At 44.2% G+C, this 12,686-nt stretch overlaps 2 protein-coding genes across 3 annotated transcripts in view; both read right to left on the bottom strand.

The window, feature by feature from the left end:
* The window catches only part of card14 (caspase recruitment domain family, member 14), a 10,299-nt gene extending 8,211 nt beyond the window's left edge, over nucleotides 1-2,088 (bottom strand). Inside the window, exons 1-4 of one of the 2 annotated variants that reach the window (XM_076145476.1) lie at nucleotides 983-2,088; nucleotides 558-695; nucleotides 140-465; nucleotides 1-53 (exon numbers count right to left, since the gene is read on the bottom strand). The exon at nucleotides 1-53 is cut by the window's left edge and continues 106 nt beyond it. In XM_076145476.1, coding sequence (XP_076001591.1) covers nucleotides 1-53; nucleotides 140-465; nucleotides 558-695; nucleotides 983-1,196 — 731 coding nt within the window. In that variant the 5' untranslated portion in view covers nucleotides 1,197-2,088. The remainder of the gene's footprint in view (nucleotides 54-139; nucleotides 466-557; nucleotides 696-982) is intronic. The other variant, XM_076145475.1, reaches the window with a different exon arrangement.
* A 2,030-nt stretch (nucleotides 2,089-4,118) lies between these two features.
* ccdc40 (coiled-coil domain 40 molecular ruler complex subunit) lies at nucleotides 4,119-12,297 on the bottom strand. Its single transcript, XM_076145477.1, has 18 exons — nucleotides 12,210-12,297; nucleotides 11,606-11,699; nucleotides 11,214-11,362; nucleotides 10,576-10,659; nucleotides 10,084-10,303; nucleotides 9,544-9,701; nucleotides 9,282-9,404; nucleotides 8,814-8,935; nucleotides 8,105-8,348; nucleotides 7,754-7,936; nucleotides 7,433-7,678; nucleotides 6,996-7,209; nucleotides 6,589-6,758; nucleotides 6,395-6,486; nucleotides 6,080-6,200; nucleotides 5,132-5,320; nucleotides 4,866-5,024; nucleotides 4,119-4,463 (listed from the first exon to the last, which is right to left on the bottom strand). Exons 2-18 carry the CDS (start codon nucleotides 11,652-11,654, stop codon nucleotides 4,212-4,214), a joined length of 2,775 nt encoding a protein of 924 aa, XP_076001592.1. The 5' UTR covers nucleotides 11,655-11,699; nucleotides 12,210-12,297; the 3' UTR covers nucleotides 4,119-4,211.
* Between the last annotated feature and the right edge of the window lie 389 nt (nucleotides 12,298-12,686).

Here is a 12,686-nt window from a genome sequence, read left to right as displayed (position 1 = left end):
TGGAAGTCATTCTCTGTCTGGGCTTTCTGGAGCTCAGTCTCCAGCTGATAAACCTGCAGCAGAGTCAAATCATCCAAATTTGCCATTAAACAAATCTGAGTACTAAAGCTGAGAAACACACTTAGACCAGGATCCTGACCTGCAGGTTCAGGTCATGGCAGCTTGTGCTCACGGCCGACTTCTCCTCAATGGCGGAGGTATAACGCGCGTACAAGTCACACTTCTCGTCTTTCAACTTGGTGATGTCGCGTTGAAGGGCAGCCAAGTGCCGCTTCATGCGCTCACACTCCGACTGGAGGCATCTGCATTTCTGCTCTTGCTCTATCATCTGTTGAATCTCGGTCTCCAGGGAGGCACAGCGGACCCTCATCCGCTCGGCCTCGCAGCGCGCCTCCTGCAGCTCCTTCTGCATCCCCGTCACGGCTCTGACAAGGTACTCTGTCAGCTCTGAGTACTTAATTAGACCTAGGAGGAGGAAATTGCAAATCGGAAATAAATGAGACAAGGAGCCTGATGTTTATCCTTTAAAAAATACTCAAATTGTTAAAGCCGCATACCGCTGAATCTTGACGGTTCAGTGCTGGGTTTGCGCCCGGTGACGTGAGTGTACAGGGAGGGGTAGTGGATCATCAGGCTCTCCAGCAGGGCCATGGCACCGTTCCTGCCCTGGGTCCTCAGCAGGTCCAGCATGTAGCCTGGAAGCAACAGAGAATCTAAACAGAGGGTCTAAACCCGACCCCTTGACCCCCGACACACTTTGTTCTGAAGCCATCAGTCAGGACAGGACGAAACAAGGCCAACAAAACCAGCAAGAACAGGCCAACGAGGAATCTATGCAATAACAAAAGACCGTTCAACAACCCAGGGTCATAAACAGTAACTACAGAGTGTTTCATAACACAAAAGACTTAGTTAACGACATCATTCTCTTCAAAAACATATTAGAAAATGCAAAAACCCATTAGGAAGTAAAGAGTCTTACTGGTTCTCATGGAGCGGTTAGTCAGATTGTGACAGGACAGAATCTCATCCTCGTCCATCTCGTTGAGCACCCTGGCCTGTCGCAGGTACGGGATCAGGACGCAGGGTCTGACCCCAAGGGAGAGCCGGTGCCGGTTGTCATTGATCAGTTCCCAAATTTCCTCCTCGCCCATCTCTTTGAGGTCTGGACCCTCAGGAACACACTCTCCCGCCATTCCGAGTGTATTCTGCAAATAACTTCCTGATTGATGGAAAAAGCTAGAGCAGATCAAGAAGACACACACTCACAGAGACACACACACACATAGACGCGCATAATTGTAACAAAGTCGTGCCTGAAAGAGGAACAGCACACTGACTAGAAGACAAGAAAAGTCCAGAGCTATAAACAGCTTTGCTTGTTTCCACGCCCTGTGGGTGTTTGTGTCAAAGTGTGTGTGCGTGTGTGTGCATGTGTGTGCGTGTGTGTTTGTGTTTGTGTGGAGGCGTGTGGGAAAACCAGAAATACAAGACCTGGAACAGACACACACACACAAATACAGATGAAAGCAGAGCGGAGTTACAGGCTGACTTGCTTTCTCACACTTTCTCTCAAACTCACAGATCGCACACATCGGCCAGTCCGGTTAGCCACACACACACACACACACACACACACACACAAATACACATCTGTTCCATGTACACTCTTGGCAGCTTTGTGACATTTGTTTGCTTTTAAGAGCATTAGGTAACGCAGTGTAAACCTCTGCCTGGCCGTGTGTTTTATGAGCCAGGCTGATTTGTTTTGTTTGTTGAGTGAAGTCAGCATTGAATCGCAACTTCACGTAATAATTTCTAATCGCACTTAAGCAAACACACACAGTGCACAGGGGGGACAGCACAAGACAAACACTGGAGGTCAAAGTCCGCGTTGGAAGAGGAAGTAACATGGGGGTTCAGCTGGCGAGGGTGTGAGGTAACATATAGGCTTACAGACTACTGTAAAGGAAAGGAAATGAAATTGGAATTGAAATGTCCACAGATTACAGGATATCTATCTGCGAGAGAAAAAAACCTTGGAATCATTGTGATCAGAATCAGAGAGAACAGATTGTGACGGAAACAAAGGTATTTGACAAGTATACGTAGGTTGATAAGGAAAGCTGGAGCTCAGAGGAATGCGGTGGTAAGAGGTCGTCACCTTCACGGATTAAAGATTTTCAGTCGCCAGAGTTCCGCAGAATTCAAACTCTCAGTCAGTCAGCGTAACTGAAGAACAAAACGTTTGAGAGTGTGAACCAACAGATTTATATCAAACGCTGAGGATCTGATGCAGGAAACAAAATATGATCCTCTTGTCCGAGAGTTGCATCAATAAAGCCCACAAGTGTCGCCGTCTGCATAATCTGCAATATGGTAACCTGAGCAGCTTGGGTCAACAGTTCAGAGCCTCTTATCTGGCGGCCACAGCATTATGTTGCATACAGTGTGGACACCACAGAGCTGCTGGGGATTTTCCCTTAAAAAATGTGTGATGATAATAGACAACACACACACACACACACAAATAAGGGCACAGGTCATTGTTATGGGCTCTTAAAAACCACCGGCTCTAAAAGAGGCAGTGAAATGTAAATGCCACCACAAAGCATTGAAAGCAGAAAAAACTTTTATTCAAGGCAAATGCAACTTACACTAATAATATAGGCTTTAGAAAAGACAATAGGAGCAAAATGACATCAAATGTATTCAGGTTCAATTAACGGTGGATTGGTTTTAGCTGGCTTCTGAATGCCTGTTACCAACAATAGTGAAATCTCTCCCAAAAAGCCTCTCTCTTTATGTTTATGTCCTGTATGTACTAACTGCTTTCATCTTTCAAATGGCATCGTAACAAACCACTCTCACTCTCCTCACACAGGCAATTGAGCTGAAGAAGCCACAACAGAGAAATAACATTATCATATCATGCACAGCCTCCGTATTGATTGATTACACTGTAGTTTTCATGACATAGTAGATTGCAAACATGGCAGAAATCTAATCTGACCTTGCTTTTGTCTCTGGTGCCTCCTCCTTATCTTTCCTGCACTCCAGAGAACAATAGTGGTCTGACCATAGGGAGTATTGGGTTTTCCTGGTGGGGCTGCTTCATCCATGGGCTGATGCAAAGCAAAAAATAATAAGTATCCACGAGCCGTACTATCTGGTCTGGTGGTCGCCTTGCACTCATTCAGTTTGAGGTTATACACAGGGTCCAGAGGTAGAAGACAAATGTGTTTGGAGTCATATGTTTCTTCCTCTGCCCACGGTTACATCACTATTGCTCCATCTAGTTTAATGTCACCTATAATGGGAATACACCTACAGCCCTGTCCATTTATTGCCATCTTTGGGATCCCGGATGAGTCAGGTCTATTTAATTCGACATAAAAAGAAATAATGAATTTTGCATCCTACTCGCCAGACATCTTCGTCTCCTCCCCCTCTCCTCCCCCTCCCTCTGTCGTAAAGCACAATTCTAATGGCTCAGTTATCCAGGCAACAAGCAGCCGGCAAGTTTGACTCTGCTGCTGTTGTTTATGTATGATTCTTAGCTAGTCTGAGCTCTACCTCCAGTAGGTGCAGTACGTTTGTTGTGCAAGGGTTTAGGTTGGAAAACAAGGTGGGGGAAGACGTCTGACATGGAGGTTCTACCGGTAGGTCGAGTTTGTATCACTTCCTCGGCTTCTTCCTCCAGGCCCTGTGAGGTTGATAGCTTTCCCCTGTGGGACATTCTGCTGGAGAATTTTGTATCGTCATAGTAACCAGTTCCGCAACCTTGCTGGTGGATAGGGCTCTTGGAAAAAAAGAGATCTGGTTGTGCACATTGTGTTCATTCGCCAGACAGACAGACAGACAGACAGACAGACAAGCTGAGGAAAGGAAATGAAAACTTCTTGCATAGGTCAAACAGCTAAAAAAAGATTTTCAGATTCACAATTCAACAGCATAATAGTAGGAGTATTGTTAGAACCAATTTATATAATGCTAACTTCAGAGACAAATACCATGAACTATGAACAATTCCACTGATTCATGCAGAGTCTTTAATCAAGTATAATTTTTCACACTTATTATTTATTTCACAATATAGCAGACCATGTTCTATCCTCTCATTTACTGTAAACTGTCAACTTATAGAACTTGCTGTTTGAGACGGTCACGTAATGTTTCATATCCTCTCCTGGTTTCAAGGTCACTCACTCTCAGGATGGCCCCTGCTCCAGGGCCTGAACCCGCGCTGACAGATTTAGTAACAGCCTGCGTAGGGCCCCCTGGTGCTGGGGGAACTCCGCACACACACGGTGCAGGATTGTGCTGACGGCGTGTGCGCGCTCCTTCTGACACTGCAGGGTAGTTTCCACACACTCGCTGGAGGACAAGGCTTGATATCTGCCTTCACAAACCATCTGCAACTGCTTGAGCCGGTTCTGCAGAGCCACCAGGTGGGCCAGGTTCTAGACAATGAAAAGAGTGTACGAATGAAGGTCAGTTTGAGTTTTGATTTCAGGTGTCAAGAAACACAGATTATGAAGCGAAGAAAAAGATATCACAGGCATGAAGTCATTTCTGGTATATTAAATATTTGGGTGTGGTTTCAGTTGAATCTGTCGGTGATAAGTCACAGCCAAGTCTGCATGACATGTCCGTCCACACCTTCATACATGTTACCAAACATTTACTGGAAGGAACAATGTGTGTCAGCCATTAGCTCTTACTCTGGCACGTAAGTCATGAAAGCCGGGACATTAATCAGAGTCTAGGACAGAGGGAAACATGCTGCTGTACTGACAGTAGTACACTTAGTGTGGCTTGTATGAATGTGTTGTAATGCAGAGTACAGCGTATGTGCTCCTTACACTTTCTTTGTTGTCTTGGAGTTTTACGATGTCATGATCAAGGGCATAACTGCTCCCACTCAACTCCATCAGGTGCTGCTTCTGCTGCCCAAGACTGTCGCTCAGATTTGCCTTGCTCTCCTGTAGCTCCCTGATCTCCTGCTGACGCTCTGCTACATGCTGGAGACATACGTATAAGACATTCATGCACATGGATAGTGAAGCATAATACACACAGATATGATTTCATAAGTGTATGCACAGGAAGCCCATGTCCTCTGCTGTACCTTGTGTGTGTCCTGGATCTTGCGCTGGAGGCCCTGGATGATGCGGAAAAGTTCACCCTTAGTAGTTTGTTTGTGGCAGCTGTGAGCCAGGGCCTCCCTACGCAGGAGGATCGTCTCCCTCCTGGCCACTGTGGCTTCACTCTCCCTCTGGAGTCGCTCCTGCTGCCTCATCAGCTGATTCAGCCGCACCTGGAAAGAGAAGAAGTTAGTACACAAAGATGAATAAGTGTGTGTGTAGTATAGATGAGTGGTTGTAAAAAGTGTTTCAACCAATTACCACAGCTGAAATTGAGAAGTTTACAGTTTAGCAAGAAGTTCAGTACATAGAACAGAAATTTACAACACACACACGAGACACCATGGTCCGTTCAACATAAAACATAATACTTTATTAAAACAGAAAAGTGACTTTTCAAGAGCTCTTTGCCACAATGACCCCTGCCAAGGAGGTCATGTTTTCAGTCATGTTTGTCTTGAGTCCGTCTGTCTGTCTTGTTAGACAGGTTTGACGAGATCCAGAGAAGAACCCATTAAATCTAAATATCATCATTAGTTAATAAGAGAACAATTAGAGTCATAATTCATTTAAATTGTTCTGTAAATTTCCAGATGAACCTGATGTGCTACCTGAGGGTGCATCAGGCACCACAGACGGGACGTGTAACACCGTGAGAACCACCGGTTCAGCTAAAAGCATGCATATCGTCACATGTATTATTATGTATAATCCCTTAATCATTCTCTTAAAACCTTGTGACTGCTCTCCTTTTTTTGCTGCTCCCTCTGAAGCAGACTTGTTGTTGACTCTAGACATACTTTCAAACCTTAAAGACGTCTTGTTGTTGCTAACGAGGGATGCCTATGTGTACTGTTGTGTGATGTAGGATTTATTTTGACAGTGCCGCGATAACAAACATGATACTCTCCATGGCCGAGCACATCACTCACCTCCATACGATGTATCTCAGCCTTCATCATGTGGATGTCTCCCTGGCCGAGGTCAGTGTCCACGGCTGAACGAGTCTCTTTAGCCAGCTGGGTCTTCTTCTCCCACAGCATGATCTGCCATCTATGACAGGTACAGGAAGGTGTTCATGTTGTCCAGTAATGACAGAACCAGAATGATTCCAAAGTCACACTCCTTATGAAAGAAGGGCTCCTTGATAAGATACATTCAGTATTTCAGCAACCTCACGCCAAGAGAAGGAAAATATTTTCAGATTAGCCGATTAGATCAGCAGTAGAGAGACAAGTAACACTGACTCAGCCTCCACCAGAGCGCTCTGGAGACGCTCTTTGTCCTCCTGGATCTTCTCACATTTCATCTCCATCTCAACACACTCTCTCTCCGCCTCCTAAACACACGATGTAATGGATAATTAAACACTGATATATTTGCCATTGATACGGCGAGCAGGAAGTTAAATGATTTACAAGTATACACAATCAAGTCCTACCTTAAGTTTGCAGAGGTTCTCAGCCTTCATCAGTTTGTTCTCCATTTCCAGGGCCTGACTCAGCTGTCTGTTCTTGTTTATCAAGGTGTTGAGCTTCAGCGTGTCTCCTCTCAGTGTCTTCATGTGCCTCTCCAGCTCTGCCTCCTCGCGGTACTGTTGCTCAAACTGACCTGGCAGAGTTGGGGTGAGAGAGAGAAAGAGAGAGAGAGTTGGTGTTTTGGTAGCTTAAGTACTTTCTAAGTAATTCCTAGTTTTTTTATACTTAAAACCTCAACAAAATCATAACATTGGATAAATCAGCAGTAACCTTAAGTTTCAAATGAATTGCAGTTAAAGTTTGGGTTAGTGGTTATGTTTTCCAATGTGTGTGTGTGTGTGTGTGTGTGTGTGTGAGTGTGTGTACATACTTTCTGCACGGATTTTCTTCTGATGCAGGGCAGTATAGATTGTCTGCAGTTTCATCATGACCTTGCTGTTTGCTTCTCTCTCCTGGGTCAGAGCTATTAGCGCCCCCTGCTGTCTCATCCAAAGCTGCCGGCCCCTCTTGATATCAGCTGCCAGCTCCTCAATCTCTGTGGTTAATTTCTCTGCCTGAATCTGTAGCGGACTCAGGTCCTCGTGCTGGGAATGAAAGCATACAGAATCACAATTTAGATTTGATCTCACCCTACAGCCAACAGTGATTTTAATGAGCATCAAACCAGCTCTGATTCTCTTATAATAGTTTGGTCTTTATATCTTACCCTGATGTATTAACAATCCAAAAACCAACAGAGATTACTGCTACCATAATCCTGCACTAGAACAATATATGTTGGTTGACTTCCATGAACGTCTCCCTCACCCCAGTGTTGGCCGCGATCTGCTGGATCTTCTTGTTGTAGGTGTCAATGACGGCGTGGTTTCGCTCAATGCTGGAGTCAAAGGAAGTCATCTTTGCCTGGTTGGCAGTGAGCAATGTGTTGTAATTGGTGATCTCCAGCTCCAAGGCCTCCTGGATGAGTTTCAAGCTGTCCAGATGTTGGCTGATCTCACTGCTCTCCAGTCCCAATGTCACTAACTCGTTCTCCAGCTGCCACAACTGGGAGATCTAATTGGAAGGACGGGACAATGAGTGTCCAAGCACCACCAAGATATATGAATGTCTTTCAAATCCTAACTTTACCTTTTCTTTCTTGAGTGTGTCTATCTTGTTAGTGAGCTGTTGAGAATACTTGGCAGCCTTGTTGTGGATGAGCTTCTGCTGAATGTGGGTCATGATCTTGCCCTCCACCTCCAGCCGCACTGCGCTTTCCTTCTCCAACTGCCTCCTCTGATTGCTCACTTCACTTTGGTAGGTACTGTTTTCCTACAGCAATTAAGGAGGGGAAGAGAGCAAAGAGTCAAGTATTACAGTAGTACAGTCAAATGAAGGAAATCTAGAATTGAACTTTTGAAACTATGTATACCAGATAACACGCTTTAAAGTAATTACACAGACCAACAATAACGATTAAACAATTTGGTCTCCTGCTACCTTGTTGAGTCTGGCAAGGCTGCGTTCTGTCTCCTGCAGAGAGCGAAGGCAGGTGCTGTAATGGGCCTGCAGAGTCTCTTTCTGCTCCTGTCGTTGACCCATCAGCTTTTTGGAGGAAGCACCGTCCAACTGGAACCAGTTTAGGTGCATAGTAAGGATTTCGTTTTGCTCCTCCTCCTCTATGGTGGATTTCTTGTATCCGTCAATCTCCCCGTCAAGTGTGATCACTTCATGTTCGATGTTGCTGGGGGGAGGAAAAGACAGGTTAGGGTCCTGGCATTGCTTTGCTAAGGTAAGGAGAGAGAAATCAGTGCCGTGATCAGCATAACACAACATACAAATGCTGTTCAAACAAACTCCCTATATCAAAGACTCTGACTCCAATGATTTGTTTTCATTGATAAGTTGTAAGACAGGCAGCAGAAGAGAACACACACTTGGGGTGTATCTCCATACGCATTTTAAGTTAACAGGAAATATTATTTAATTTTCAGTTCTCTATTTTGCGTCAAAGATGTGCACCAGGATCTATTTGCATTTGAGTGTGTATCATCCGGCCACAATACACATTTTCAAGTGAAGTTTATGTGTGTTGCCGAATATATAATACAAGGTCTCTTTACAGGCCTAGACATTAATGGTTGACTTGACCCCAGTTAAACTTTAAGTTTCAAGTTAATATTGCGGCCTCCCTTGCCCTCCTTCTTACCGCACTGCCTCCTGCATGGCGGCCAAAGCCTCATCTCGTTTCTTCATCCCCACCAGACTGCTGTTCCACTGCTGGAACAGCTGTTTCCGAGCCATCGCTACAGACTCCATTTCCAACTCAGCCTGCACACACACACAAACACTGACAGATAGATTTTTTGCCTGCTCTTATTTTCTCCTGACAAAGCTTTAAAATCAGGTTAAACAGGATCGGACGTTGCACTTAGATACCCTTGACATTTGAATTAAAATCCTATCAATAGGTCAAAGTGTGGTAAAAATGCATAAAGTTAATATGAACAAATCTTTGGCTTTAGTCGAGTCATTAAATTATCAAGTAACATTTTTATTCTTCACTGTATTATTGAAGCTTTGAATGGTGACTCAATTCATTTAAATATATAACCAGGTTGATATTTAGTTGTGCTTGGTTTGTGATTGACTGACTGATGTGCCCCGCTGTGCTTACCTCAGAGAAGGCCTCCTTGGCTGCCTGCGTCTCCTGTGCTTGTGCGGTGGCCTGGGCGTCATACAGAGCGATCTGCTCCGTCAGTCTCTCCATGTCCTTTGTCAGACGCTCCACATATAAATCCTGGTGGCAAATTTTCAACCGACAGCAACACATCAATGAAGGTGATTTATTATTTAATCTCTAACAGATTTCTGGCCTAAAATAACAGAAAATCTAGAAGCTCTGAGGTGTTTAAAATGTCCAGCGTCCCCCTGTTCACCTGCTTGAGCTTCTGGTCTTCAGCCTGGGTCCTCTCAGCTCCTGCTTTGTGTGTGGCATTCTTCAGGGCTTTGACATTGGACTGCAGATCTTCACTGACTTCTTGTGTGTAGACGAGATGCTGCATCAGGCTGTCCAGCTCTGTCTGTAGCTGAGACACTATGGAGACACACCAGTCAGCATTAAAGAACGCTTCAGTGTGGAAAAAGCTAATGTAGACTGGCTGTCTAGTCGCTGGTGTGAAAGTACATCCACCGACATTGCAAGTCAATCTAATATTAATATTTGAACATATCTTGATTACATATGAGACTGATTTCAATGTGATTGGACTTCATCTAGGTTTACATTTAGCAATTTAAGCTTATTATGTTCGCGAATAATAATCATTATATTAATGGATCAATATTGATAGATGTCACTTTGGAATCAGAGGTCACGATAAATGAATGAATTAAAGTTGTGGATCAAACACAGTAGAAACTCACCATGTGACTCACCAAATGTCAAGTGAGTGAATAACTCCTATATTTAGCCTCACCGTGGGTTTTAGCTGTGCTGTCCTGGCCAGCAGTATTGGAATATTGGCTTTTCACTGCCTCCAACTGATCCTGTGTGTGGCGATGTTTGCCTTCAGCCTGGGCCTTGTTGTGATGATGATCCTCGAGCTCAGCCTGCAGAGTGGCCAGCTGCTCCTGCACTCTGAACAGCTCCACACCCACGTCATCCAAGTGGCTAGCATCTGCCTTCTCTGTGGCTCTCTGAGACCGTGGAAGAGAGGGAATGTCCACACTTTTATCAGTATTGTGACTGAAAAAAGTCCTTGAATACAGCCGGCTCAATTATTTTGTCCCGTTGAGTCTATCAAAGTCAATCAAACTATCTCATGGAGTCTTGTGTTGGACTAATTTTTCTTTTAACAAGGCCACGTTCTTAAGAAGTATTTGTTCCACACGTTTACAGATCAAGCTGATTTAACTTTTATTCTCCTGATGTATGCTGCATTTGTTCTTGAGGAAAAAAAGGCTCCTACCTTTTCCCTCAGGCCGATGTCGAGTCTCTCCAGCTGCTTGATCAGTTGGCTCTTCAGTGCAGCTTGTTGTCTTCTGACCAGGGGCTGCCATCACATAAACATGGTATCAATGACATGAGTGTGAGATGACATGAAATCTGGTGGTGCATTTAAAGGCAGACTTTAAGATATTTTGTAAAATCATTGTGATGCAGATGGTAGCACCTGTAGATGTAGAGGAGGAGATTCAACACTGCATGTGAGAATCATTACTGTATATTAAATACTGTGAGCAAATACATCCAGCAGGCTACAACCTTTGTTTTTCAAATCTATTTTTGCCACATTCTGATCACATTGTACAATTTATTCCCTTGGGCTGGGGGTGTGATGGTAACATAACATTTAAAAAGAAGAAGCGACTTAAATATTTGCTTTATTAACACTTCCTCTGCACTGACACTGAATAGAAAAACCTCAAAAAATAGTAGTAGTCCTAGTTTTACTGGATGCTAGTGTGGCTGTTGATCGTTCTATTCCTAGACACTGTCTGCACTGTTTTGAGCTGGTTTATATTTTGCAGAAATTCAGGGCAGAGCTATTTAGTGACTATTGAGCACAAATCCAAAAGATAATACAATAATAAGAGTTCTTCAGACATGTTCAGGGTCAAGCACGATGAGCTCCTCCTCCTCCTCATCATCGCCATCCTTTTCCTCCAACAGTGGCTCCTGATCATCCATGTCATCTGATGTGTTGAGGTATGAGAAGCGAGGTGTCACTGCAACCTGGGGAACATGTTCTTCCCCTGAAACCCCCGAAATGTGACATAATTCAATCAATCAGCACGCTGAGTAATATCTTACATTGCTAGTTTATGTTCTTTCTTTAATGCTAGTATAAGCCAGGTCAATTACATTTCCTGTATCACTCTCAACTAATTATGTGAACTAGAACAAACACTCAACTCAGTACTGAACTTTTAAGGGAAAAAAGCGGTTGTGGTTTTACGTGCTGACATGTTATCTAATTGTGTTTGTGTGTTGCCGACCTGAAGTGACTTGATCAACAAGTCTGTGGTCAGAGAGAGGTCGGGCCATCAACTCATCAGGCTCTGGGAGTGGCTGCTCTCTGTTAGGCTGATCCTGTGAGCCACACACACACACACACACACACACACACACACACACACACAGCTGTTAAACATTTCTAATTCCAAGTGTGTTGTCATCGACTCTAAGAAGCTGAATCCAGCCTCTGTATTGTCATGATATTGTCAAACTTCTCCATCAAGAAAATTCCTGATGTGTATTTGTTTGATTTTTTTGCTGCCCAATTTTGCCTAGAGCACAAACGAGTGAGCACACACACTCACTCACACACTCATACGTACATAAATGTGTGCTTCTCTGAGTACAATGGACAGTATGGGCTCCCATAGTAACAGTGGCTTTTATGATATCTTTATTCTAACTCACCAAACTAAATCAGTTTTAGGGCCCTTGTGTAAGTTGACAACTAGATGGCACAGATCGATGAGTAATAAATGTTAAAAAAGGTCCATAACCTAAGTGCAGCACCTGAACTGAAGGTGAAACATGCTGGATGACTTTCAAACTTGTGCAGGTTGCATGTGTGTGACGTGTCCTCCTCACATGTCTGCTTTCCTTTCCGTCCTGCAGATCACCTCCAGCCTCCAGCTCCCTGTTCCTCTCTTCAAGGGTCACTGTTTCCTCCCCCGTCTCCTCGCCTCCTCCCTCCTGCTTCCTTCTCTCCATAGGGTTCCTGATGAACTGGGACCACAAATATAAAGAGTTTGAACAGAACGGAAACGCTGTCAGTCTTATCAGTATAAAGGACAAAACAAGGCCAGGTAACGGGAAAGAGTTGTGACTTCATCTCGCGTCGTTATGGACGTTCTATGAGTCAACAGCAAAGCTAGTAGAAGCCGTGCACCAGGGTTGGCTAGTAAGCTTAGCAGTGGAAGAAGTCGCTCAAACACGTAGTTGCTGGTCACGCTACGCTAACAGAGGTTAAATGTTAAGCTAACATAGCTAAACAAATACTACATACTAAATGCACAACCATGGGGTAAGGTAGACAAATATACTCAGTCTGAACCGTAATTTGTA

The sequence above is a fragment of the Genypterus blacodes genome, unplaced genomic scaffold (assembly GCF_046128005.1).
Source record: "Genypterus blacodes isolate CSIRO-AG114 ecotype Tasmania unplaced genomic scaffold, CSIRO-AGI_Gbla_v1 ptg000030l_1, whole genome shotgun sequence".
In the NCBI taxonomy this organism is placed as follows: Eukaryota; Metazoa; Chordata; class Actinopteri; order Ophidiiformes; family Ophidiidae; genus Genypterus; species Genypterus blacodes.
This window is presented reverse-complemented; position numbering and strand designations above follow the sequence as displayed.